The 26,923-nt window shown below is 53.3% G+C and overlaps 1 protein-coding gene across 7 annotated transcripts in view; it reads left to right on the top strand.

Moving 5' to 3' along the window:
• Window positions 1-26,923, top strand: part of Shank1 (SH3 and multiple ankyrin repeat domains 1) — a 49,328-nt gene that overhangs the window by 14,182 nt on the left and 8,223 nt on the right. For 4 of the 7 annotated variants that reach the window (XM_076933161.1, XM_076933186.1, XM_076933183.1 and 1 more), the window contains 15 exons: window positions 1,206-1,283; window positions 1,527-1,593; window positions 1,856-2,186; window positions 2,934-3,127; window positions 9,213-9,326; window positions 9,469-9,544; window positions 9,955-9,981; window positions 18,076-18,158; window positions 18,396-18,520; window positions 19,013-19,148; window positions 19,647-19,727; window positions 20,294-20,317; window positions 20,502-20,570; window positions 20,902-21,020; window positions 26,556-26,652. In XM_076933161.1, coding sequence (XP_076789276.1) covers window positions 1,206-1,283; window positions 1,527-1,593; window positions 1,856-2,186; window positions 2,934-3,127; window positions 9,213-9,326; window positions 9,469-9,544; window positions 9,955-9,981; window positions 18,076-18,158; window positions 18,396-18,520; window positions 19,013-19,148; window positions 19,647-19,727; window positions 20,294-20,317; window positions 20,502-20,570; window positions 20,902-21,020; window positions 26,556-26,652 — 1,621 coding nt within the window. The remainder of the gene's footprint in view (window positions 1-1,205; window positions 1,284-1,526; window positions 1,594-1,855; window positions 2,187-2,933; window positions 3,128-9,212; window positions 9,327-9,468; window positions 9,545-9,954; window positions 9,982-18,075; window positions 18,159-18,395; window positions 18,521-19,012; window positions 19,149-19,646; window positions 19,728-20,293; window positions 20,318-20,501; window positions 20,571-20,901; window positions 21,021-26,555; window positions 26,653-26,923) is intronic. The other 3 variants (XM_076933165.1, XM_034523087.2, XM_076933176.1) reach the window with 3 other exon arrangements.

The raw sequence follows: 26,923 nt of genomic DNA on the forward strand, positions 1-26,923 counted from the left end.
GGGAGAAGGCAAGTAGAGACAAAGACCACCCTCCCCCAACCCCCCGCCAAACTCGTGAACCAACATGCCTGACATAGGCAGCATCAAATAAGAGACCTTGTCTCAAACAAGGTGGTAAGGAGCATCCATTGTCTTCTGACCTCCACGTGGGTATTGTCACCCAGAGGAGCACATACGCAAACCATACACACACTGTCCCCACACACAGACACACATGCACAAATATAGTCCTGGAATGGAATCTGAGGTCAATCCTTCACCAGCCACACGACCTTAAACAATGCTGAGAGCTTTGTTTCCTCCTCTGTGAGGTAACCACAGTGGTTTCTGCTGGGCGACTCGGCTCCCTTCTGAAACGTGGTGCCTGGCACACAAGGAAGGAGCCCTTCAAAGAGCTCAGAGGTGCTTCTGTCTACATGGGGTGCTTAGCCACATCTGGAGCCCAACCCCCTTAGCAGGAGACAACTTCGGGAATCTGGTAGTAGCAATGAGAGATACTCAGCACCTCACAGGATGGAGAGAACAGTATCCCAACCCCAGCTCAGACCTCTGCTGCTCCAGAATGACCCTTAGAAAAAGGTTAGCTGCCTCTCCTCAACACAGCAGACATGAAAGAGAAAGGAAACAGGTAATATTTGTGTCCGCAGCAATTTATTCTAACCTGATGTTTCTACAAATATTATCATTTCAATATGAAATCAACATAAAATTACTAGAGGTAAATTTTTTCCGTCCTAGGTCCTTGAAACTCTATACTTACTTATACATTGTATTGAACCCAGAACTTGCATGTGTCAGGCAGGCATCTCCACTGAGCCATTTCCTCACTGGGGGATGCCAGGCAGAGGCTCTGCAACTGGTCTACATCACAAGCTCACTCTTTACTTTTTACCTTGACACAGCATTTTGCTAAGTTGCCCACACTGGCCTTGACCTTGTAATCCTCCTGCCTCAGCCTCTGAAATAAAGTAGGATGACAGATGTGAGCCACCAGGCCTAGCTTCCCAGCATACTTTATGCACACAGTCCCTCTCTCCTCCGACTGGCCACATTTAAAGAGTGAGCTATGTGGTCGAGGGGCTGCAGTCCTGGGCAGGGCTGGTTTAGATCAGAGTATTTCTGAAGTCCCCAGCACCACAGCTTTCATTCACACTAACTTACTATTCATTTTCCTTTCCTCCGGGACCACTGGCTGCCACTGTCAGGAGACCTGTGCCAGAATCCTTCTTTATCGCGGAGCAAACAAGGATGTGAAAAATAACAATGGACAGACACCCTTCCAGGTCTGTGGTTCTGGGTTAATAGGCAGTGCAGGGACTGGGAGACGGACACAGAGGGACAGAGGGCCAAACGCACTGGCTATGGCAAATACTGCAAGGAGACCACGGTCCGGGAGAAGGGAGAGGGTGGTCGGGCCAGTGGTGTGGATGGCCGGTTGATGAGTGGAAATCTGGGTTAGAGGAGTTCAGGATGTCTCCTGTCCATGCTCTCTCCTGAGCACCCACCTCCTGGCACCCCTCCTACAGGTGGCTGTGATTGCTGGGAATTTTGAACTGGGGGAACTGATTCGTAACCATCGGGAACAGGATGTGGGTGAGTGAGAAGTTGGGGTAAGGGGGGAACTGAGGGTTCACATTGGGGATTACAGAGTTGGTGGCCTGGTTGAAGGGTGTCAGGATGGGACACAGATGTCTGAGAAGTGGTGGGGGAGTAACTCAGCGCGTCACCACTCTCACTGTCTCATCTCTCTACCTTTCTACCTTTCTCTCCCACTACCGCTTGCCCTCATGGTCCCCTCCTGCCTTTGTTTCCCCATCCTACCTGCCTGCCCCTGACCACCACTGCTCGCTCTCAGTACCCTTCCAGGAGTCCCCCAAGTATGCAGCCCGGCGTCGGGGACCCCCAGGCGCAGGGCTGACTGTACCCCCGGCGCTGCTGCGGGCAAACAGCGACACAAGCATGGCGCTGCCTGATTGGATGGTGTTTTCGGCCCCGGGGGCTTCATCCTCTGGGACCCCTGGCCCTACCTCAGGACCCCAGGGCCAGTCACAGCCCTCGGCCCCCAGCACCAAGCTCAGTAGTGGGACCCTCAGAAGTGCCAGCAGCCCCCGTGGTGCCCGGGCACGCTCCCCATCCCGGGGGAGACATCCTGAAGATGCCAAGAGACAACCTCGAGGCCGGCCCAGGTAGGCAGGACTAAGCCCCGCCCCCCCCCACTAGCCATTCTAGCACCCACACAGCCAGCCCAGCTGCCCACCTTGTCCCAAGTGTGGTGGGTCCCATACCTACCTGCAGCTCTAATTGTCTCATGGGTAAAATGAAGGCGTGAGGGGGTACCTGGCCTCACTCCTGGCTTGGGTGAGAGAGAGCATTAGAAAAAAAAGACTGCAACCTGTGAGCACAGACAGATGGCAGGGTGAGGAGACAGGAAACAGCAGGAATAGGGCCTTGGAGTGGGCATAAACGTTGGAAGCAATGTACGAGGCTGTCCAGGGAGGGGAAACTGGGAGCTGAGAGGACAAGAGAAGGAGCGGTTTCTGCAGTAAGGATGTCAGGAAGAAAGGGAGGCCCACCAGGTGTGTCCCAGGACCCAAGGAAGTGGAGAAGTCTGGGAACAGTTGGCTGTAGCCTTGGATCTGCCCCAGGAGGAAGCTGGGAGTCACCGAAGGCTCATGAGCTGGGGGATGTACCAGCTCAGCTTCAGGAAGTTGAATCAGGCTGTACTTGCAGACCGTGGGAGGGGTGGAGCTGGGAGCCTTAAAACGGGAGTGGGGGGTGCATCTGGTCTCTCAAGGACACCAGAGCGTTGAAAAGCACCCAATCCCTGTCCCCACCCTGACGCTCTGCCTTCCTTCCATCCAAGGACCCTTGTCCCTCCAGAAGTGCCTTGTCCCTCCACTCTCCCCTGCCTCTCACAACTTCTATGTATGCAGCTCCAGCGGGACACCCCGAGATGGGCCGGCTGGGGGAACTGGGGGCTCAGGGGGCCCTGGGGGCTCCCTGGGCAGCAGAGGCAGACGTAGGAAGCTCTATTCAGCGGTACCCGGACGCTCCTTCATGGCGGTGAAGTCCTACCAGGCGCAAGGCGAGGGGGAGATCTCTCTGAGTAAAGGCGAAAAGATCAAAGGTGACAGGGTGGGGCTGGGTGGGGGCAGGGTGAGGGAAAGCTCAAAGACCTCCTGTGTGTACTCTGGGGACTTTAAAGAGCCCTGAGAGGCCCCTCTTGGCTTGGAGGAGAGGGAGGCACTATATGGGACAGTGTCAAGAGGAAGAGGGGCGCTGAGCATTGGAGGAACATGGATTGTCACATATGTGCATGAGTGGTTGAATGTGTGTGGGCACATGTGTGTGCTGGTGTTGACATCAGGTGTCTTCCTCAGTCATCTTCCATATTTTTTTATTTTTTTGAGAGAGAGTCTCTCACTGAACTAGGAGCTCACTAACTCAACCATGCTGGCTACCTAGCAAGCTCCAAAAACCCATCTTTCTCTGCTTCCCTGCTGGGGGGTTACAGACGCTCCAGCGGCACCTGGCCTTTTACATGGGTTCTGGGGATCCAAATTCAAGTCCCCGTGCTTGCAGAGAAGGCCCTTCACCTCCTGGGCCATTTTCTTGGCTCCTGAAGCTTTTCTTTTGGAGGCAGGGTCTCATGTTGCCCAAGTTCTTCTCGAACTCACTTAATGACACAAGTTTGCCTTAAGCTTCTGGTTGTCCTGCCTCTCCTTCCTGACTGCTGGAATCACAAGAGACCATGCCTGACCTTCTCTCTGGAGGGCAGTGACCGTAGCATGTAACCCACCACCTTCAAAGCAGGGACAGTGTGTGTTCCTGGTAAATGGGTGCCTTGGAGATAGAGAACCATGCGGAAGGCAATATAATTCAGAGCAAACAGGCTGATTTTCTGCCAGGCTCTAGTCTACCCAGGAGCTCTACAGTGCAGTAGCTGGGCAGCAGGCTGTCTGTGCTCAAAGCTTGGCCCCACCACCACTTAGAGGAAAGAGTTCTAGAAACCAGCTTCTCTGAGCCTCAGTTTCACTTTCTTCAAAATGAGACTCTAGGGAGAATCATGCAAGTCACTAATTCTCTTAGGCCCAGGCTTTGGATGATGCGTGAGATCCAGCCTTCCTCCCCATAAGCACTCAGAGACAGATCAGAGCTGGCTGGGCAAGCAAGGAGAATCCTTCCAGAGGACGAAGATATGAGGAAGGCCTTTAGGGATGCTTAGAGGTCTTCATCCAGCAAGTTTGGATCTTTTTGGGAGATCAGTTGTCTATCTTCCCACAGAAGACAAGTAGAGAAAAGTCAATCGTGTGTGTGTGTGTGTGTGTGTGTGTGTGTGTGTGTGTGTATCTATTATCTATCATGTATCTATTATCTATCATGTATATGTCTCATGTATCTTTTAATCTAGCCTACAATCTATTAGATTTATTATATACCTATCAACCTTATCATATATCTATAACCTTATTTGTATAGCTAGCAATCTATGTATATATCAGTCTTGAGGTAGGGTCTCATACTGTAGCCCAACATAGCCTTGAACTCACTCTATAGCTAAAGCTTGCCTTAACTGTCAACAGTCTTCTTACCTTGGCCCCCTGAGTGTCAGAATGGTATAGGTGAACTAGCATGTTTTGGTTTAGAACATTCTGTACCATTTATGTTGAAAACTTTTCCATGGTCTCTTTGTATCCTCGGCTACTAGGGTGCTTCAGGTTTCAGGGATACCTGGATGTCTTGTCTGTTCAGTTCACATATGGTCATCTGGTCTCTCTCCAAACACCGTTTTTCTGTTTACCCTCACATTAAAAATGGTGGGGTTTTGTTTGTTATGTATGCATGCATGTACATGTGTGCAAGCATGTGTGCGTGTGTATGTAAATATGTATGGTGTCTATGCCTGTGTGAATTTGGAGGCCACTGTCTGTCTATTTCTTTGAGGCAGAATCTAGGCTGAAAGCCAGAAAGCCCCAGCAATCCTGTCTCTACCCATCTCAGAACTGGGACTATAGGCATGCATGGGACAGCTATCTTGTTACAGCCTGCTGGGTCCTGAACTTTGGTCCTAATGATTGTGCACAAATGTTCCTAACTACTGAGCCATCTCTCTAGCCCTCCTTCCCTTTCTGAGAGCTTGTCTGAAGGCTCTAGCAGGGGGGTTCAAATATTCACATGCCCTTGATTGAAGAATGGCTTTCCTCTGTGCAGGAAGGCCATTCTCCTAGACTGAGTGCACACTTCAAGAGGGAACACATGGAGTAGTGAAGGAGGAAGGGGACACCTGCCTAGCCAGCCAAGCCAGCCAAGCCAGCCAGATCATCCAAATCAACCCTGGAAGTCAGTGGGAGATGTCACAGCTGGGCTGCCTTCCCAGCCACCTCCACTATTTTTAAGTAGTAGTTTCAGTTTTTATGTATCCATGCTTTGTCTACATGAATTCATGTGTGCCACGTGTATGCCCAATCCTATGAAAGTCAAAAGAGGGCATCAAATCCCCTGGAATTGAAGTTACGGATGGTTGTGAGCCACCATGTGGATGCTGAGAATAGAACCTGGGTCCTTTGCAAGAACAGCCAGTGCTCTTAATCTCTGAGCCATCTCTCCAAGCCCCACCTCCCTATTTGTTTGAGACAAGGTATCTCGCTATGCAGCCCTCGCTAACTGGGGACTCACTGTGTAGATCAGGTTGTTTTTAGACTTGTAATAATCTTCCTGTATCTGCCTCTGGAATGCCAGGGTTAAAGGCATATGCCCCCATGCCCAGCCTCTTCTGTCCCCTTGATCACTGTAGCTGTTCCCCTAAGGGCCACTAGTCTGGAAGCTCTTCTAGGGTAGGAACTTCATGGGTTGTGTCCAGCTGTGTCTGTCCTGGTACTTGACACTTGATCAGCGCTCAATAGGTGTTTTGTGAGCAAATGATTGATCTCAAGTCAATCAGTCAAGCATGGCAGAACCGACTAAATCCCAGATCCCTGGATGCCCTGTTGTCTACCCTCATCTATGATCTGGGGCTTTTGCTCATGTCATTGCCCCATATCTTCAGGGGAAGGGGCATGTGTATAGGGAGAAGTGTCGAGGAGCCTCGGGCAACTTCTGTGTCATCTGAGCTATGGTGGAGACTTTTTTCAATGTGGTCCTTGGTGTGTGTGTGTGTGTGTGTGTGTGTGTGTGTGTGTGTGTGTGTGTAACTATATATACAGTTGTGTGCTTATGCATGTAGAAACTCAACCTTCCTCAGGGCCAGTCCTCCTTGCTTTATTGAGACAGGGTCTCTCACCACCCTGAAACCTGTTAAGTAGGCTAGGCTGGCCTGCAAGCCCTGGCAATCTACTTGTTTCTACCTCCCCAGAAATTGCAATGTGTTCCACTATGTCCAGCTTTCTCCTTTTTTTTTTTTCCCTCAGCGTTTTTTTTTTTTTTTTTTTTTTTTTGGCAGTAGTTAGAATTGAGGAGGCAAGCATTCCACCATTAAGCCAAGCATCCCAGCCCCTCACTGGGGGATTCTAAGCAGGTGCTCTACCACTGAGTCACACCCCCAGCCCCTCACTGGGGGATTCTAGGCAGAGGCTCTACCACTGAATCACACCCACAGCCCCTCACTGAGGGAGTCTAGGTAGGGGCTCTACCACTGAGTCACACCCACAGCCCTCACCAGGAGATTCTAGGTAGGTGCTCTACCACTGAGTCACACCCACAGCCCCTCACTGGGGGAGTCTAGGTAGGGGCTCTACCACTGAGCCACACCCACAGCCCCTCACTGAGGGAGTCTAGGCAGGGGCTCTACCACTGAGTCACACCCACAGCCCCTCACCAGGGGATTCTAGGCAGGTGCTCTACCACTGAGCCACACCCACAGCCCTCACCAGGGGATTCTAGGCAGGTGCTCTACCACTGAGCCACACCCAGAGCCCCTCACTGGGGGATTCTAGGCAGGGGCTCTACCACTGAGCCACACCCACAGCCCCTCACTGGGGGATTCTAGGCAGGGGCTCTATCACTGAGTCACACCCCCAGCCCCTCACTGGGAGATTCTAGGCAGGGGCTCTACCACTGAGTCACACCCCCAGCCCCTCACTAAGGGATCTAGGCAGGGGCTCTACCACTGAGCCACGCCCCCAGCCCCTCACTGGGGGATCTAGGCAGGGGCTCTACCACTGAGTCACACCCACAGCCCCTCACTGGGGGATCTAGGCAGGAGCTCTACCACTTAGTCACATTCCTAGCCTTCACTTTTTCATTCTGAGACAGAGTCTCACTAAGTAGCAAAGATTGGCTTTGAACTCACTCTGCATTCCAGGCACCTCTTAAATTTTCAATCCTCCTGCCTCAGCCTCTAGAAAAGCTAGGATGGCATGCCTGTGCTACCAGCCCCAGCTTACCTTCGGCTTTTTTACCCAGAAACAGTTGGGGAAAATACTGGAGATACAGAGAAGACAGTGAGCCTGTTGCTATTAGCATCGTTCTCTGGATGGAAATTCAGGCACACACTAGCTACTCAAAGCTTTATTCCTGGAACTATGCAGGCTTGCCCTGCCCTGCCGGTGACTACTAGCCTTGTGATCTGGGGCAGATGGCAAGTGGCATTAGCTCCCTGTGCTCCAGAGTCCTTGTCACTAAGTATCCCCTCCTAGAGTTCTGACCTGGAGTGAGTTCTCAGTGTCCTTGTCTTTCTTTGCTTCAACAGCAGATAGGGAGCAGGATGGTGGTGGGTGGCAAGACAGGTCCACCAAAGGGCTGAAGTTGTCATTGCTTAGAGCAGTGAGAGGGGGAATGCAAAGAGAGCATGCTATGGCAAGAGGGGCAGACCTGGGGAGGAGCTGGGCAGAGGCTTCAGGGAGCAGCAATGGTAGGAGTGGGCACAGATGTCTCCAAAGCAGCTACCTGAGCCACAGAGATTTGGGGGCTTAAGAAAACACTCCACTAGGTTGTGGGTGGTAACCAGAAGGGACAGGGACCAAGGGAGGATGGTGCCACAGAACCCAGTCTGCTCCCCAAATCTACCTGATATGCTCCTCGTATGTTAAGGACGTTCACATTGAAAGAGTGTCCCAACTTGGCTCCCCATCGTGCATGGTCTCCCTCATTTCTCAGACCTTCTGCTTTTTGCTTTGAGGCAGGGTCTCTTGAAGCCCAGACTGGCTTTGAAGTCTCAAGTACTGTGAATGGCATTAAAGTCCTCATCCCTCTGCATTCACGCCCGGGGTTATAGGTACATACCACCACAACAGTTTTGTTTGTGGTTGTGAGTGTGATATATGCACACCTTTGTACAGGCACACATATTCAGAGGCCAGAGGAGGACTCTGGGTGTTCTGCCATACTGCTCTCTAACTTATTCCCTTAAGTCTCTCACTAGGCTTGGAGCCAGGCTAGTGGTCAGCAGACTCCAGTGATCCTCCTGTTTCCTAACAGCAGGGTTACAGTTGTGTGTGGCCACACTCAGTTTGTGTTTGAACATAGCTGCTGCCATCCAAGCTCTGGTCCATAGGGTTGTACAGTAAGCATTCTTACCCACTGAGTCATCTCACCACCTACAACCCCTAAGTCTTTGTTTTGGTTTTTGATAGAGTCTTGTGATATAGCCCAGGCTAGCTTTGAATTCACATACCCAAATCCCGCACCAGATCTTTCTTTTTAAGTTTTCTTCTTATGTTGTGTGTATGAACCTTTTGCCTGAGTGTATGTCTCTGCACCACTTGTAAGCTCCTGGAACTGGAGTTACAGACAGTTGTGAGCTGCCATGTGTTTGCTGGGAACCAAATCCAGGCTCTCTGAAAAAGCAATCAGCGCTCACACTTCAAATATATCTTAAGGATAGCTTTGGGTGTTGGGATAACAGGACAGTGTGCACCAAGTGTGGTAGGAGCAAAAGAGAAGCCTAGAAACCTTGAGAAGGGCCTGGAGTTCAGTTGTTAGAGGGCTTAGCTAGCACACACAAAGCCCTGGGTTCGAACCCCAGCACCACATAAACTGGATATGGGGTGCATGCTGTCACCCCAGCACTGAGAAGGTAAAAGAAGGTAGATCCGAAGTTCAAGGTCATGAATTTGAGGCCAACCTAGGATACATGAGAACTTGTCTTAAAAATATAGTGGGGCAGGGGAGGAGGAAGAAATAAAAGAGGAGGTGGGGAGAGAGAGAGGAAAAAGGAAAAGAAAAAAAAAAAAAAGACAGCTTAAAACATTTCCCTGTTCCCACTTCTCATCCAGTGCTCAGCATCGGGGAAGGAGGCTTCTGGGAAGGCCAGGTCAAAGGTCGAGTTGGCTGGTTCCCTTCTGACTGCCTAGAAGAGGTGGCAAACCGTTCCCAGGAGGGAAGACAAGGTAACAAGGAACCTTCTCCATCACACCCTACAATCTTCCTATCCCCCCTGCCCCTCCTGATAGGAGTGGGGTGCAGAAGTCTGGGAGTAGGCTTGAGCTTGCTGCTTACAAAGTGAGGGACCAAGGCTTTATGTCCCTGCAGAAAGCCGAAGTGACAAGGCAAAGAGACTCTTCAGGCATTACACAGTGGGCTCTTACGACAGCTTCGATGCCCCAAGGTAAATGTCCTCACACCCTTAGGTGCCCCACCTCTCCCAGCTCCCTTCACACTGCACACTTTGAGCCTGTTTCTCTTCTTGGTCAACTTGAAAGCCAGGAGAAGGCAGAATTCTGTTAATGTAACAGCCCAATCCCAAACCTGCCTCTGGCAGCCACTGAGACCATCTAATGTGGGTTGGGTGTGTCTGGGGCCCTGGGTTCTTGTGTGGGGGCTAGTTAGGAGCCCTGGTCTCCTTCCTGTTTTCCTGTCTGTGTGCAGTCTCATACTGTTGGACATATGTACATCCTGTATGTCATAGCAGTGGGGGGTGGGGCAGGTGAAACCAACAGGACCCCATGGGTGGGGACAGAGAGAGGGGCACACTGACACCTGTCCCCTCCTTGGCTGCTGGCTGACTTGCTTCTGAAGTCTGATCGATGGGATTGACTCAGGGAGGTGAGAGGGGCGGGGTAGGGTGGGGATTGGGCCAGGATGGGATGCTTGTATATGGGGGATGAGAATGTGTTTGTGTGCATGACCGGAGTTGAGGGGTCCCAGCGTGTGGACGTGTCTATACCAGTGTGCATGACGCATCCGCGTGCATGCATGGGCAGAAGGCCCTTAATCGGATCACTGTAAATAACCCTAACGAAGGCTGTGTGCTGCAGCCCTCGGTGCATATGGGTACATTTGTGTCGGTGTTGACTGCGTGGCTGGCTTTGCAACATGTGCGCTTCTCTAACTATGGGCAAGCACTGCCAGAGATGTCCATGTGTCTGCTCACACGTGAACAGGTGACAGATCTCTCTACACACCCCGTGTCACTGTGTGTTCTTTGGTGGCCCCAGTGTGCGTATGTCTTCTCTTCTATGATTGGTCTGGAATTCAGAACCTGGAATGCTGAGGGAGGGAAGGGCAGAGGAGGGGGTGAGTCCAGGGCCACAGGGCTGTGCTCTGGGGAAGGAATGTCATAATCCAAGGTCTAACCGATGACACCCTCCTCTGCCACCCTATCCCACCCCAATCCAGGGAAGGGTCTCCCTGTTCACAGTATCCCTCCATTAAATGTATCCAAACCTGTGTCTGTGTTCTGGCCAGTGGGGGAAAGGTCTGGGTTGAGGGAGGAGAAAGGAATGGGTGGCTGATAGGGTGGGGCTTGGGTGCCAGCCACCCTGTGCCCCAGGGTCTGAGGCGGATCATACTGTGCCTGTTCACCGGGTACGTCTCTGGCTCTGGGTCCTGGGTGAGTATAGAGGCTCCCTCTACCCCAAGTCAGCCTCTCTCTGAGGGTTCTCACCTGGGCCTGCCTGGTCTTGTGGAGGTGTCATTCTCTACAAAGACTGAGTGGGGAGGGGTTTCTTCAACCCCAGACTCCATCCTCCTTTCCTTATCAGTACCCTGTCTTGAAGCCTGCTATTTCTGTTCTTTTCTGTCCTCTCCTGGGGCTAAGGTCCATCCAAGCACCTTCTTCCCTCTGCTCTACCTGACCCAGTCTGCAGTGACCTGGCTTGCCTGCTCACACCTTGCATTTTATTGTTGGTCCCTAGCATCTCAGCTGGAGCTGAGCCATGTTTGCTTGTGTACTTACCCCATGGCGTGTGCCACCATGTGCCACCGCACTCCTCCTGCCTGCGGAGTGCAGTGCGGGTCCACAGCTCTCTAATGAGTTGTGGTATATGTGTCCTCTCACTACTCTCTGTTTTAGTGCTCTGGGTCCCAGTTGAATGTCTTGGCTTTCCCCCCACCCCACCCCACCCCTGCACCCTGCCTTTCCCTACTATTTTGGGGATGAGCTGCGTGTCTGTCTGCGCCGAGGGTGGGCTGTTTGCCCTTTCTCGGGAGGGGTCTACCTCTCTCACCCTTGAGTGTCCCTTGTCCTGAAAGTGTGGTTCTGTCTGTCTGCGCGTCCCCGCACGCGATGGCGTGCCATCTTATGTGATGTGTGGCGCTGCGTCCTTCTCCCCGCGCTCCCGCTCTCTGGCTCGCGCTCTCTCTGCACCTGCGCGGAGAGGACTCTGGAAAGGGGGGAGTATGGATGGGGGGGACAGACCGGAAGTGACTCCCTCCCCCTCCCCAAGCCCTGCCCCTCCCCCTCCTCCCGCCAAAGGGGCCCCCGCGTTACCCTCCCCCGCCCGTCCCCCCCTCCGTCCGGCTGCCCGGCGCAGGACGCCAAGGGGTTAACGCGGGGCCGCTGCCGCCTCTGGAGCTGTCCGCGGTGCTGGAGCCTCAGCCATGCGCTGTCCCCCGCGCGCCCCCCGCGGCATGTGAGCCCCCCGGGGCTGCCCGCCCTCCCGAGGGGGGGTGCGCGCCCCCTCCCCCGGCCCCTCCCCCCTCCCGGCGCGGGTCAGCATGAGGCGGGGCCTGGGGGCCCGGACACGGGGGTTCAGCCGAGCGGGGACGCGGCGGCGGCGGCGACGGCGGCCGCGGTGGTGGCGGGGGCGGCCCGGATCGGGACCCGGGCCGGGGCCGGGGCCGCGGTGGCGATGGCTTTGTCTGCGGTCGGGGGTGGCCCCGGCGGGGGCGCCCTGCCCCAGCCGCCCCCTGCGCTATCCTCCAGCTGGCCCGCGCTGGGGCCCCGTAGGCGCAGCGTCTGGTACATTTACAGGTAACGGCGCACCGCCCGCTCGTCCCTCGCACGACCCTCCGTGCGTTTAGGGCTTCCCAGACCTGTCCGGTGTCCTCCTCGTAGCCTCCCTTCCCTAGGCCTGAGCCCTTCCAGACCCCTCTCTCAGCAGCTCAGCAACCCCGCTCTCTTCCACCTCCCTCCTTCCTGTGCTTCAGACGCTGCTCCAGGGCCTCCTCTGCTATTCACCAAGACTTTTGCCTCCCCTCGAACCCCCACGAAAGGACCCCACTACAGCTATACTCTGCAACCCACTATTGCCCTTTCTGGCACCCCCAACTCCCCTACTCTAAGGAGTACTTCCCCAGGGCCCCCAAACAGATACCCCAGGCCCGCTATCCCTCCAATCCTCCGCATCCCCGCCCCTCTTCCTAGAGTCAGCAAGTCCCCCCATTCATACCCCTGTCTCCCATTCACAGTCTGTCCCCCCACACACACCTCCATCACACAGGCATCCCGCCCCCGGCCTTCCCTCCCCTCCTCTTTTTCCGCTGCGTGTCACTGTGCGGCTGTGCGTGTGTCAATGATGTGTGTGCGTATGACCGCCTGCGTGTGTGAGAGACAGACAGAGATGGGGAGGCTGTGGGCTCCTAGCCCACCCCCCACCTATGTCCATCTGTGTGTCCCTGCGTGGGGGTGTCTGTCTCTGTGTGACTTGGAGCCATAGCGAGGCTGTCTGGGGACTGTGCGCGTATGTGCGCCTGTGTGTGTCTGTGTGCGTGCGCGCACACGTGTGTGATAGAGTGCATCTGTCCCAGAGACTGCGGCTGTGTTTCCCAACACCCAGCCTCCTAGGCCTGGCCTGCCCCCTCTTCCCCCTCCCCCCCCCCCCAGTTTGCTCTGTGTTTCTGTCCCCGCGTGCCCTGCTCCGTGCCCTCCCCAGGAGTCTGTGCATGGGGAGGATCGACCCTGGACCCCGAGGTTCTGCCCTCTGCGGGGATGGGGGCACGTGGGCTGAACCTCGCCAAGCTTCTGCATGGGGCTCTGGCACCTGCCTGTGTGCTGTTCTCAGCATGGGGACAGGGGCTGGCTTTCTTGCATGCGGGGGCCCTGTGCAGGCCGTGGAGAGGCCCGCCGAGATGGGAACACAGGGAGGGAACGAGGACTGGAGAATGCACTGTGGATGGCAGCCGGCTCCAGGCTGTGGCATCCTGAGTGGGCAAGAGGGACCTGGGGTGGGGGTGGGGAGCGGTCGCGCCGCAGTCTCCATGAGGGAACCAGCAAGCCCTGGAGACCTTCTCTGGGACACGGCGGGATGGCCTGGGGAAGGACATGGTGCCAGCTCCTCATGGGCAGGTAGTCCGCACCGCGAACGGTGGTGCTGTGAGTGGACTCGGAGGGAGCGGGGGTGGTGGTGCAAAGGGGTTGCTGGATAGAGGGGAATTGGGGCGCGTGGGTGCTGGAGAGGGGTTGGGTAATGGCGTTTGCGGGTGCTGGGTGCCAAGAAAGGTGCTGGGGTGAGAATGGAAGGCAAGGCAGACAGTAGGAAGAGGATTGGGGGGCGGGGACCCAGCCGGCACCACAGCCTGGAGTATGCAAGGAATGTGAGCTGAAGAGGCTGCTAGGAAAACCAGCGTGGTCCGCAGGGCAGGGCGAGCTTCGCACCCCAAAAGGAGAAGGCGCTTTCCGTAGTGGGCAGGCAGTGTGAAAGGAACGTGGGTGTTATTGGGGGACACCATGAGCTTCTCTGTACAGGAGACTAGAGGATGTGGAAGGTTGAGGGCCAGGAATTTCGGAGAGGAGGCAGGTAGGGGTGAGGAGGTGGCAGACATACGAAGAGGTCACTTAGAAGAAGGGACGACTGGGTGCAGGGTCGGTCTCCTGATATATCATATGGGCACCCTCAGACTGGCTGACTGATGGGACAGTTTTGGGAGACATGGGAATACAGGATGGTGTGCAGTGAGACGTAAAACAGGAAGGAGACTCGCAGGGAGGAAGGATGGAGGCAATGGCAGGAAGCTGAGAGATGGGAGAGCAAGTAGGACATTTGGGGGTGGGAGTACCACATCTGGCAGAGGCATACACAGTGCGGGCTGTGGAAACAGACACTTCTGCAGCATGCTGGGCTCCATCTGAGAGGGTCCTGTGGTAATGGGGGGAGTTACTGGGGTCTGTAGCTTGGGGGGGGGAATGGGAGGTAGGGGGACCCAGCTTGTGGTCTTGACAGTTCTAGCTGGTGTGAGATCTTGAGCAGGACCTCAGCTCTGTGCCTCAGTTAACCTAGCATTAAAGAAGGGAACACTCGAAGTCCCATCCAGGAGTATTGTAATGACTTACATATTAAACGGCCCAAACAGTGGTTGGCATTGCATGGATCTTGATGGGTTCCTTGTGTGACTGGCAGAGGTTAGGCTCAACCCCAGAGGCTGGAGGGACAGTTGGGGGTTGTCTTACTCAGGGTTTCAATTGCTACAACAAAACACCATGACCAGGAGGCAAGTTGGGGAGGAAAGGGTTTATCCGGTTTACACTTTCACAGCACTGTTCATCTTTGTGGGAGGTCAGGACATGAGCTCAAGCAAAGAAGAATCCTGGAGGCAGGAGCTGATGCAGAGCCCATGGAGGGGAGGGGTGCTACTTACTGACTTGCTTCACAATACCTTGTTCAACCTGCTTTCTTATGCAATCCAAGACCAAGCTGAGGGATGTCCCCCCACCATGGACTGGGCTCTCCCCCACCAATAAGTAATTATGAAATGTCAGATAACTCTAGTTGTCAAGTTGACATAAGACTAGGCAGCACAAGGGTCCCCTGCTGAACTTTGGGGTAAACCATGTGTCTGAGGTATTTAGGCAATGTGACATGGAAGGAATTCTAACTGCAGTTACTCAGATATTTTCTTAGGTACTAAAGAATGTTAATTACCAGCTGAGCAGAGAAGTGCACACCTTGAATTCCAACATTCCAGAGGCAGAGGCAGACAGATGGGGAGGCAGAGGAAGGCAGATAGATCTCTGTGAGTTTGAGGCCAAGCTTGTCTATGTCGTGAGTTCCAAGACAGCCAGGGCTGCATAGTGAGCTCTATCTGGAAAACAAACACAAAACGATACTGTGTCTCTGGAGAGTTTCTTAACCTTTCTGTGCCTGACTTACTCACCTGTAAAATGGGAATAAGTGGTATGTATGTCTTCTTCCGGGACTGGCTCTGAGGAGGGGGATAACCCAGTAGATCTGTTGTGAAGGGGTTTCCTTGCTGCCAGGCCAACAGCAAGCACTTGGCCTCAGCATATGAACAAGAGGCTTGCTTGTACTTGGTACAAGGTACTTGGGAGAAGGCTTGTATGTAGAGCTGAGGCTGAGACTGCAGAGTTTGATGTGGTGGCTCACATCCATCACCCCAACACTAGGGAGGCTGAATCAAGAGGATTGTAATGAGAGAAAGAGAGAGAGAGAGAGAGAGAGAGAGAGAGAGAGAGAGAGAGAGAGAGTTAGTTCACAACATGGGAAAGGTGAGGATGGTAGGTGGGCATGAATGACTAAAGGTGACTTTACCTTGTTGGGGTGTAAAGGGGGAGCCTGAATGGCACTGTGGCCTCCTGGAGGAGGTTCTTGGGGACGTGGAGAAGGTGTCAGAGTAGTAAGGACATGAAGGCTTATAAGAGGTTGTCACCATGTGTCAGGATGAAGCTACCACAGAATACACAGTCAGAGCCAAACTGCCTTGACCTCCCAGACTATCCCTTCACCTTCCACCTCACTCTTCCTTCCAGCCTCCTTAGACCAATTTCTCCCATCTGCCTTCACCTTTCCTTTCTTCAGACCTTCAGTCTTCTCCCAACACCGGCTCCATGCAGCCGTGAAGACTGCTGGGGGCAATTGGGGGGGGGCTGAGGAAGAGGAGGTGGAAACCTGTGGATGGGTTTATTGGCTTCAGGATAAGTGCAGAAGCTGGAGCATTCCTCTGTGTGCATGCGTGATATGGTACTCACTAAGTACCACAAGGAGGAGGGCAGCACCTGGGCTTATGCAGAATGCTCACTGCTGTTCTGGTGCATGGGTTTTACCGTGGAAGCTGTGAGGGTCATGGGAGCTTACACAGACACTGATTGGGGGAGGGGGGGTGGCACCACAATGCAGTAGGCACACCAATTAGATGTTATCCCCGTGTGCTGGGAGGTACTCAGAGGGCGTGTGATGGGAATACACTGATACCAAAGTGAGGGGGAGTCAGCATCGGGGCACACTGGGATGTGTGGAGGTGTCACTGAAATATACTGGAGTACTTGTGGAGGGCTGCTAGCTGAATACGTGGGGGTGGGTAATTGGGGGAGCCTGCATGGATATTATTGGAGTAGCTTAGAGCCATACAATCTAACTGGGATTTGGTGGAGGGAGGGGTACCTGAGCACTGCTGCAACGCAGAGCGTGCATGGCACCCGCCCTGGGTTCTAGATGCTAACAGAGGCTGCTGCAGTGAATTTGGTTCTGGTGACACTAGGTGCTCTACCGTATTTGGAAAGGAACTGGCTTGAGGTAGAGAAGTTCAGATGTCCCTGTCCATATTGGGAAGAACCATGGAATGGGTGTGACTTGCTGAGGGGTAGAGTGGTGACCCAGGATCTGAGGCTGTGCTACAATCAGCCTGAGCAAGCATGGGGATGAGCGCTGACTGGAGTGTGATCTGTTTGCTCTGTACTTATGATTTATGTCCTACTGAGATGTGCTGGTGAGGTATAGAGCTGACACCATATTCAGGGGGGATTGGTGCTTATTTTTCCAGTGCTAGAGATGGAACATAGGGCCTTAGTGCTTGCTAGGCAGATGCTCTACTGTAGATCAACACCCCAGCCCTTCTCTGGGGGATTCTAGGCAGATGCTCTAGCACTGAGCCACGCCCCCAGCCCCTCACTGGGGGGGGGCATTCTAGGCAGGGGCTCTACCACTGAGCCACGCCCCCAGCCCCTCCCTGGGTCTCAGGATAAGAGCTTTCCTGCTGAGCTACATCCCTAGCTCTTTTCACGTTCATTTGAGACAGAGCGCCCCTAAGTTGCTCAGGCTGATCTTGAACTTCTGAACATACTTCCTCAGCAACCCCCTCCAGTAGCTGGGATGACAGGCTTGCATCATCAGGACTGGTCATTGGTGTGTGACACCATATGTGACTTATCACTTGAGTCTTATCAAGGGATGCAGCGGTCAGCATGGCCCACGGGACTTTCTATCAGTGACAGGAATGTTCTATGTCAGCACCATCATTAGGAACATCGTGTGGCCATCATAACCGAGGAACTGACACTTTAAATTTAATCCTGATTAATGTTAATAAAAATAGTCATGTACAACTAGCAACCGTCATACTGGACAGGGTGATGTAAACCTTCTTTTGGTTGGCTTCGGTCCTCTGGAGTGTTCCTGTAGTAAAGGCATGAGATGTGTTAGTTCATTTGGTCTCTTGACTTAACACCTTGGCCTAGGGACATGGGGTGGGGCTGTGTGCTGCTAAACCCTGTGTATGTAGTGCCACACACAGGCACTGCAGTGTGTAATGTTCTGACCTGCCCTACAGTTTCTTTAGGCAGGCCCTCATGATAGACTGGGAAACTGAAGCACAGAAGGTTAAAGTCATAGGTTCAAGGTCACAGGCAGGAAGTTGCCAGCCAGGACCCAAGTAGGGCTGTGGTAATTCAGAGCCCTTTCTGCCCACCCCACTGGGTGCCTGCTGCACCGTGGGCTCAGTAACAGCTCTGCTGAATGGATGGGTGGATGGATTCACGGAAGGATGAATGAGGAGAGAGTGGGTGGAAACAAGAGCACCCCGGGCTTTGAGGGGGTGTCTTGAGCATAAGTACAGACTGGGTGGGGTGAGGAACCGCAGTGAATGGTCTCCAAGCAGGGGCTGGGGTGCCCCGTGATGGGGTGGAGCACCAACTCTGTGCCTCATGAGCCTTTCTCCACCCCCACCCCCTCTCCTGCCTCCTGCCAGTGATTACATCATCAAGGAGAAGACAGTCTTACTGCAGAAGAAGGACAGTGAGGGGTTCGGGTTCGTGCTCCGGGGGGCCAAGGGTGAGTGCTGGCCAGGGAGGGGATGGGAGATCCTCTGACCCAAGAAGCAGGGCCCGGATAGGGAGGATGGAAAGAGATGGGACCCCACACACACCCTTAAGCCCACCCATTGCCCCACCCTGGGGTGCTGGTCCCTCAGCTCCAGTGAGTCCTCTGTGACTTGGGTCTGAGCCCCATCCCCTGCTCGGCCTCTCCACCCCCTCCCCTCCGACCCCGCCGGCTCCTCCCCGTCTGCAGCGCAGACCCCCATCGAGGAATTCACCCCCACCCCGGCCTTCCCGGCGCTGCAGTACCTCGAGTCTGTGGACGAGGGTGGCGTGGCATGGCGGGCTGGACTACGAATGGGAGACTTCCTCATCGAGGTGAGCCCCGGCCACACTGTCCTCCTGGGGCCCCTGGTGACAACCCCTAAGTCCACAAGCTGTGTGCCACTTCTAGTCTCCCATTCAGTCTGTGGAATCACCCACACCTCTCCAGCAACTCTACTTGACCCTTAAAAGGTGCTCATGCTGGGTGAGGGGGCTCACACCTGTCATACCATCTAGTCATTCCAGGACCGCTGCCACTGCCATTAGTTCAAGGCCAGCCAGGGCTGCCTAGTGAGTTCAGACCAGCCTGGGCTACAGAGTATACCTGCACCTAAAGATAAACATTTTAAAAAGCATCATGGAATTGTCCCCCAACATATGCAATACAAGGACATGAAGGGTGTGGGGGTGACTGGGTGTGCACAGGCTAGCCCAGTCCTGGGGATGTGGGAATTCCAGAGAGCCATGGAGGGGAGAGGGTGGGGTAGGAGGTCATGGTGGGGAACTCTAGATCTAAAAAGCTTCTGTCCATCCTTCATGACACAGGTGAACGGACAGAATGTAGTGAAGGTTGGCCACCGTCAGGTGGTCAACATGATCCGACAGGGAGGCAACACACTGATGGTCAAGGTGGTGATGGTGACCAGACACCCAGACATGGACGAGGCTGTCCACAAGAAAGGTACTTCTTCACGGCTGTAGCCTTAGCTCAGTCGGTAGAGCACTGGCCTAGCACACACAGAACCTGGGTTCCATCCCCAGAACTGCAGAAAAGGGCATTGGTGCACACCTGCAATCCTACCATCTAGGTAGAACAGGAGGATCAGAAGTCCAAGGTCATCCTGAGCTACTTAGTGATTTTGAGCTAGCCTAGGCTACAGGAGACTTAAATAAATCACTTAAAGTAAAGGAGCGTCTCCAGTTATCTGTGGAGCCAGGCCTGGGTATCCCGATGCCACCAAATTAAGACTCCTTAGGGCTACTCTTCAAACTCCCACAAGGCCCTCCTTTCCCCTCAAGGCCTGCCTGTTCAGAACCTTTCTGGGGAGAAACTGAGGCAGAGAGGGCTCAGCATGCTGGGGTGCTGTTCTCAGAGTTCTGGAAGCACAGTGAAAGGAGTGGGTGTCGAGGGGTCTCCTCCCTGCAACACTGATACCTCCCACCCACCCCACCTTTCCAGCATCCCAGCAGGCTAAGCGGCTCCCGCCCCCAGCCATCTCCCTGCGTTCCAAGTCTATGACCTCAGAGCTGGAGGAAATGGGTGAGCCTGTGGGGCCGGCCGAGGGCCAGGGGCGGCCAGGGGCAAGGGGCTGGACCACCCTTGACTTTGTCAGTGTTGTTAGTCACGAGGGGTCCTTGTCCTCCTCCTGTCCCGCCCCTCCCCCATGTCCTTGGGCCAGATTCTGTGGCCTGCCTGTGTGTCACTGGGAAGTTTTTAAGAGTCTCCTCTCTGCCCTCTTGTATCTCTGTTTCTCTGTCCCGGGTCTCTGGGGGTCTGTATGTGTCCTACCATGCTCTCTTTTTGTCCTCTCTCCTCCTTCTACTGGCCCCACCCCCTCCTTCTACTGGCCCCACCCAGCCTCCTACTGGCCCCTCCCCCTCCTTCTACTGGCTCCCTCAACCCAGAGGAAGGTTAGCTGCTCCTTGTAGGCAGATTCTCATGACTTGGGGCGGGTCTCATTTCCCCCTGACCTGGGGCCAGTTGGGCAGGTGACTGACTATTCCACATCCCGGGTCCCTAGGGAGGTGGGTATTCCAAAGAGGGGGTCCCTCACGTCCCCCTGATGTCCTAACTCTTGGCTCCTCTGCTGTCTACCCCTGGGCTAGTCTCCCCCTGGAAGAAGAAAATTGGTGAGTGGGTTCAGGTCTGGTGGGAGGGTCCCAGTCTCCCAACCCCAGCGGCGGATTTACCCTTCCCTCGACCCCGGCCCCTCACTGCCCCCACCTTGCGCTGGCCACACCTGCTGGTCCACACCTGCTGGCCATGCCCTCTGCAGGGGCACCCTTGAGCTTCATCCCTCCCCTTTGCCCACAGAATACGAGCAACAGCCTGCAGCAGTGCCCAGCATGGAGAAAAAGCGGACTGTGTATCAGATGGCACTCAGTAAGAAGCCACAGCATGGCTCCCTGATGCCCCAGCCCCCGCCCCCAGCCTCTGGGGATGCTGCATGCATTTCTACCCTCCTCCCTCCTGTGTGCCCTTCAGTCACCCGTGAGCTCAGCACTCAGGGCCCTGGAACCCTGGGCACTACATACCATCACTGTGCCACCTACTCTCCTGTGCTTTGTCATCCCTGGGCTGTGCCTGCTGGGCTGAGACAGAGATAAGACCATGTGAGCTCTGTATCTTACCCCAAGGCAACCAGGTCTCTAGTGAGGCAAGGCGACTTTCACTTTCACTGTCTCTGTCTCTGACCATCCTCACTTCCCCACAGACAAACTGGATGAGATCTTGGCCGCTGCTCAGCAGACCATCAGCGCAAGTGAGAGTCCTGGGCCCGGTGGCCTGGCATCCCTGGGCAAGCACCGACCCAAAGGATTCTTTGCCACTGAGGTAGGTAACCTGGTGTGGGAAGGAAACCGAGGGCATCCTGTGCTGATGTGATGTGAAGACTCCCAAATGTCTTCTCCATTTCTGAGCTCTAGTCTTCCTTCCTCCCCATTCTGAGTCTCTCTCTCTCTGTCTCTCTCTCTCTCGCTCTCTCTCTCTCTCTCTCTCTCTGTCTCTCTCCATTCTGTTTGATTGTTTTATAACAGGGTTTCTCTGTGTAGCCCTGGCTGTCCTGGAACTCACTGTGTAAACCAGGCTGGCCTTGAACTCAGATCTGCCTGCCTCTGCCTCCAGAGTGCTGGGATTATTGGTGTGTGCCACCACCTCCATTCTTGACACCTCTGCTTCCCATGTTAAATCTCATCCCCCCTTTTCCCTTCCCACCTTAGGGATCTCACATAAGACAAAATGACGCTGTAGAGATGTGGCATGAAGGTTCATGACTACCATCCCAGATCCTGGGACGCTGGGCTAGGAGAGGTGCTGTGAGTTTGAGGTCAGCCTGAGCCACATAAGGAGACCTTGTCTCCACACAAAATATGATGTCCTCATTACAGACCCCCAGTATGATCCTAGATGCTCAACAAATGTTAGATGCTATTAAAACATTGATGCTTGGATGGGAGACACAGCTCAGGGGTTAAGAGCATGTACTGCTCTTGCAGAAGATTGGATTTCAGTTCCCAGAACCTGCACTGGGCTACTGACAACTGCCCATAACTCTAGCTCCAGAGACTCCGATTCTCTCCTCTGCTCTCCTAGAGCACAGCACAGTCCACATGTACAGTTCCATACACAGACACAAGACACACAGACATACACATCATTTTTCTTAAAATACACTTGAAAGTGATTGAAAAAGACACCTTATGCTGACCTACACACACACACACACACACACACACACACACACACACACACACAATGACCTGTGTCCCCTTTCCACCTGCCCTTTCCCCCACAGGCCTGATCTGTATCAAGTATTCAACAGACCAGCTCATCTTTAGAATCTTTAGCAGTAGTTAGCTCCTTTACAGATATGGAAATGAGACTCAGGGAAGGTCCAAGCCCAGCCTGTGCTTCTGCCCTGCTGGCTCTGCCCCATGAGTTCAATCCTTTGACACCAACACATCCACCTCAGAACTGTGTGTGCTAGTCTGCCCTCCAGCCATCACCTCTGGAGGTAACCCACTGCCTGGCATCTCCCTTAGCCTCTGCCCTCCCACTGTCCTCAGGCCACACCTACAGCCTGGTGGACAAGGGGCATTTTTTCTGAGAGTCAGACCTTGGCTGGGGAGCCCAGGATCTGCTCGACAGATTGGTTTGGGCTGTCTCTGAACTATGCCTACTGCATCTCAGCCTCCTCCTGCTGGTCAAGTGTGGAGCAATACTTATAAAGACACGCTGTGATGTGGACAAGAGCCAGTCCACTAAAACATCCAAAAGATAGGCTCTCCTTCATTTGACCACCATGACATGCCTCCAGCTCCTTTGCTGGGGGATTGTAAGCAGGGGCTGTACCCCTGTCCCTCACTGAGGGGATTCTAAGCAGTTCTCAGCATGTGGGTCATAACCCATCTCACAGGGGTTCCATGTCAGCTATCCTGCACATCAGATACTTACATAACAATTCACAACATAGCAAAATGATAGCACGAAGTAGTGACACAAATGACGTTAAAGGCGGGGGGGGGGGGTCACCACAACATGAGGAGCAGCATCAGAAAGATTGAAAACCACTGGCCTAGCCAGAAGCCGCATGGCTCAGTCACACTGTCTTCCCACCCTGGGGGATTCTAGGCATTGACTCTCTACTAAGACAGACAGACAGACAGACACACACACACACACACACACACACACACACACACAGCTCCTCACTGAAGGATTCTAGGCAGGGGCTCTACCACTGAGCTACATGCCCCCAGCTCCTCACTGGTAGGTGTTAAGTTAGTGACATAAGAGCTACATCCCCAACATTCAAAATCATTTTTAAGTGGATTTTGAAGTCAGAAGCGGTGGCTCACACCTATAATCCAAGCACTCCAGAGACTGAAGCAGGAGGATTTCCATGAGTTTTGAGGACCAACCTAGACTGTCTCAGAAAACCAAAGGATAAAACAGCTTTGTTACTAAGCAGCAGTGCCTTTTGGCCAGCACGTTACACAGGGAGAGGGAGCTGGGGCTCCCGTGTGCTCTAGCTGCACAGGCCACAGCACCATAGGGACTATTTGTAGAAATGAGCCGCTGAGATGGGGGTCTGCAAACCTCCGTGATTTCTGTGAGTAATGCAGCCACCAATCTCACTGAGACTTGCAGAGCTGATGCCTATAGCTTCAAGGGAGAAAGGGCTGAGTTTCCCACTGTATGATGTGAGGACAGAGAGACAGAGGCCACTTCTCTGACTGCTGGAGTGCCCTCAGGCCCCAGGCCTCCCTTCCTGCCCATCCTTGGTTCTCTAGATGTCTGAAATGTTTACAGTTGTTGGTTACCTTCTGTGTGATCCTGACACACAAGTATAGAGTATTAATATATATTTTAAATGAAAGAAAGAAAAGGAGGAGGCAGAAAAGGGAGGGAAAGAGAAAGAAAGGATAAAGAATGGGGGAAGGGAGGAGGGAAGTAGGAAGAGAGAAAATCTAGGACAGAGAAAGGAATGGGGAAACTGAGGCAGGCAGGGACGGGAATCGCAGGGGCACACAGGTCTTGCAGCCAGCTGTGTATTCAAGTCCTGGTGTCTCTCCCTACGTGGTTTTGAACTATGCTACCTCATCCCCAGCATGTTTCCTACTCTGTAAAATTGGTTGAAGCTGCCAGCACTCAGGAGGGTCAAATGAGGTCAATAGTGTTCTCAGCAAACAGCAGTCTTCTGTGCACGCCTGGGCCAGTGCCCTCTGATCTCAGCCCAGCACTGTCCTCGGAGTCTGACCCTTCACGTTCACTTCTGAACTGCAGGGTTCCCAAACTGTCATCCGACAGCCTCAGCTCTCACCCGACCCATCTCTTACATGTGTGTGCTCATGTGTATGCGAGTGCGTGTGCACGTATGTGCATGTGCCTGTGGAAACCAGGGGGCAGCCTTTGGTATCGCTCCTCAGGTGGCCAACCACCTTGTTTGTTAAAGTCTCTCAAAAACAGAGATATATGGTATGTGTGTGATATGTGTGTAGTGGTGTGTGTGTGTGTGTGTGTAGTATATGGTGTATGTCATATGTGGTTTATGACATGTGTGGTGTGCTCCATGTGGTGCATGAAAGTGTGACACATTCTGAAAACAGACCAGGACAGGTGTTTTCCTCCAAGACTATCTTGTCCCTGTGAGACAAAGTCTCACTGAAGCACAGTTCACAGTTTTGTCTAAATTAGCTGTCTGTCAAGCACTAGGGACCCTCAGCACACATGCACCCAATGCTAGTATATTACAGGCAGAGGTGGCTAAGCCTGGATTTTTATGTAGGTTCTGAGGATTTAAACTCAGGACCTCATACTTGCAGAACTTACCCACTGAGCCATCTCCCCAGTTACTCATCCAGTTTTTTGATCTGAGTTTTTCCAAGTCTGTTTTTCCAAGAGTGTTTTCCCTTAGTCTGCAAATAGTGTCCTCCCCTCAGGCAGGGCTCCCCTCAAAACCTGCTCTTTTTCGTAGGACCCTTCTCTGTCACTCTCATTACCTCTCATTACCTCAGCCTTTCTCATTCAGTTCGAGGCGCCAACTTCTTCCACACTAATCTTTCTGCTGTGCCGCTCGCCCCTCCCTTGGATCACCTCCTCTCTTCTGCCGACCTGACCCCTCCCTCATCAGCATTTCCTCCCCCATCACACGGCCCCTCCTCCATCACATGGCCCCTCCTCCATCACCATAGTCCCGCCTCCATCGTCATGGCCCCTCCTCCATTACCATGGCTCCCTCCCCCATCAGCTTGATCCCTGTGAGAAGCCTGACTCTCATACTCTGCTGCTTTAATGGGATAACAGGCATTTAAACTGTCCCTGGGTTACTTGGGACCTGTGAACAGCGCCCTCCATGGTGTATCTGTCTTTCTACTGTTGGAATTTTTTTGTTTTGTTGTTTTTCTGAAGCAAAGTCTCATGCAGTAGCTGACACTTCCTTGAACTCACTTGTAGACCAGGCTAGTCTGGAACTCATGGTAGTCCTCCTGCCTCAGCTTCTCCAGTTCTGGGATGACAGGTGTTAAGTCACTACATTAGACTCCATGTTTTGTTCTCTAATATACTTGCAGCCTGCCTTTCACACAGCCAGAACATCCATTCCTTGTGGAGCAGTCCTTGTCAGTGGAATGAATGAGACAAACACAGGAATAGACCGTTCTTAGCCAGGTAGGCCAGTGCAGCGACAGGGCTCTTGAGACCCAGAAAGCCTTGAATTCCTCAGACTACCACTGCCCTCTAGTATAGTCCACACTTCTTGTCCTGTATGGAGTTACCGTCGCTCTGGATTCAAATACAACCAGTGTGATGGAAGGATGGAAGGTCAGGAAAAAATGATGGCTAGGTGGGATGACAAACAGATGGACTGGTGGGAAGAAGAAGATGATGAATAAAATGATGGAATAACAGATGGAATAACAGATGGATGGCCAGACAGATGGAATGGTGGATGGAAGATAGATGGACAGAATGATGGATGGGTAGAATGACAGATGATGGAATAATGGGAGCATGGTCAGACAGATGGGTGGAAGGATGGATGCATGGAATGATGGACGGATGGAATGATGGACATGGGATCAGACAGACAGATGGAATGATGAACAGGTACAGATGATGGATGGATTGAACAATGAACGGACGACCAGACAGACTTTTTTTTTCTTTAATGAGTTGAAACTGGGGCTAGAAAGATGATTCCATTGCTAAGAGGGTTTGTTGTGGGATGGGATGGGAGTTTGGATTCCATGCCTGTTATAGCCCAGCAGCCCACTCCACCCTACCTACATCTGCAACTCTAGCTTTGGTGCCCTCTTCTGTCCTCTATGAGCAGAGATAAATGCATGCGTGTGTGTGTGTGTGTGTGTGTGTGTGTGTGTGTGTGTGCATGCACACACACACACACACAAATAAATACACAAATACACCTTTAAGTCTGACGTGGGCTGCAGCTGCTAGGAATTAGAACTAAGGTCCTCATGTTTGTGTGTGTGGCAAAACACATTACTGACTGAGCAATCGCTCCAGCCCTGATTTCTTTTTGAAAGATTCCATCAAGTCTGGAAAAGAGACCAGAAAGAAGTGAAGGAGAGAGGAAGCAACAGAGAGCCAGAGAGGTGGCTGCTGCCACAGGCCAGGAGAGTGTCGATGGGACCTGGGCACAGGCCATGACTGCCGGTATTGCCTGCTTTAGTGGGACTGCTCAGCTGCCTCTCCAGAGAACCGTCCCAGGAATGGCTGTCTAGCTTCTTCATGCCCCGTTTCTGCCATGAAAGAACTCAGAGGAGAAAGTAACTTTCGAAGTGTGGAGAACTCTGACTGATCCCTCTTTGCTCTCTTTTCTCTCTCCCTCTAATTGCTGCCCCGAAGTCGAGCTTTGATCCTCACCACCGCTCCCAGCCAAGTTATGACCGGCCCTCTTTCCTGCCTCCTGGACCTGGCCTTATGCTCCGGCAGAAATCTATCGGTATGTCTCCCAGAAAGGAACGTGGCCCAGGGGCACAAGAGAGGACTATCTAGGTTTGGAAATCTGTTGTAGCATCACATATGACCCTGGTTAGATGAGGTCAGGTTTGGATAAATTCCATCTTTGCTTCTCACCTGCGTGACTGGGTGGGTGGTTTCTGAGCTTTGTGACCTTCATCTAGAAAACCGGTCTTCCTCCGGTGTCCGGAGGAAGGATTGTTGGTAAGTGGAGGCAGATACTTGTTGAGGGAGAAGCTAGCTGCTTCCTGGGC

Source organism: Arvicanthis niloticus, chromosome 1 (assembly GCF_011762505.2).
Source record: "Arvicanthis niloticus isolate mArvNil1 chromosome 1, mArvNil1.pat.X, whole genome shotgun sequence".
Lineage (NCBI taxonomy): Eukaryota > Metazoa > Chordata > Mammalia > Rodentia > Muridae > Arvicanthis > Arvicanthis niloticus.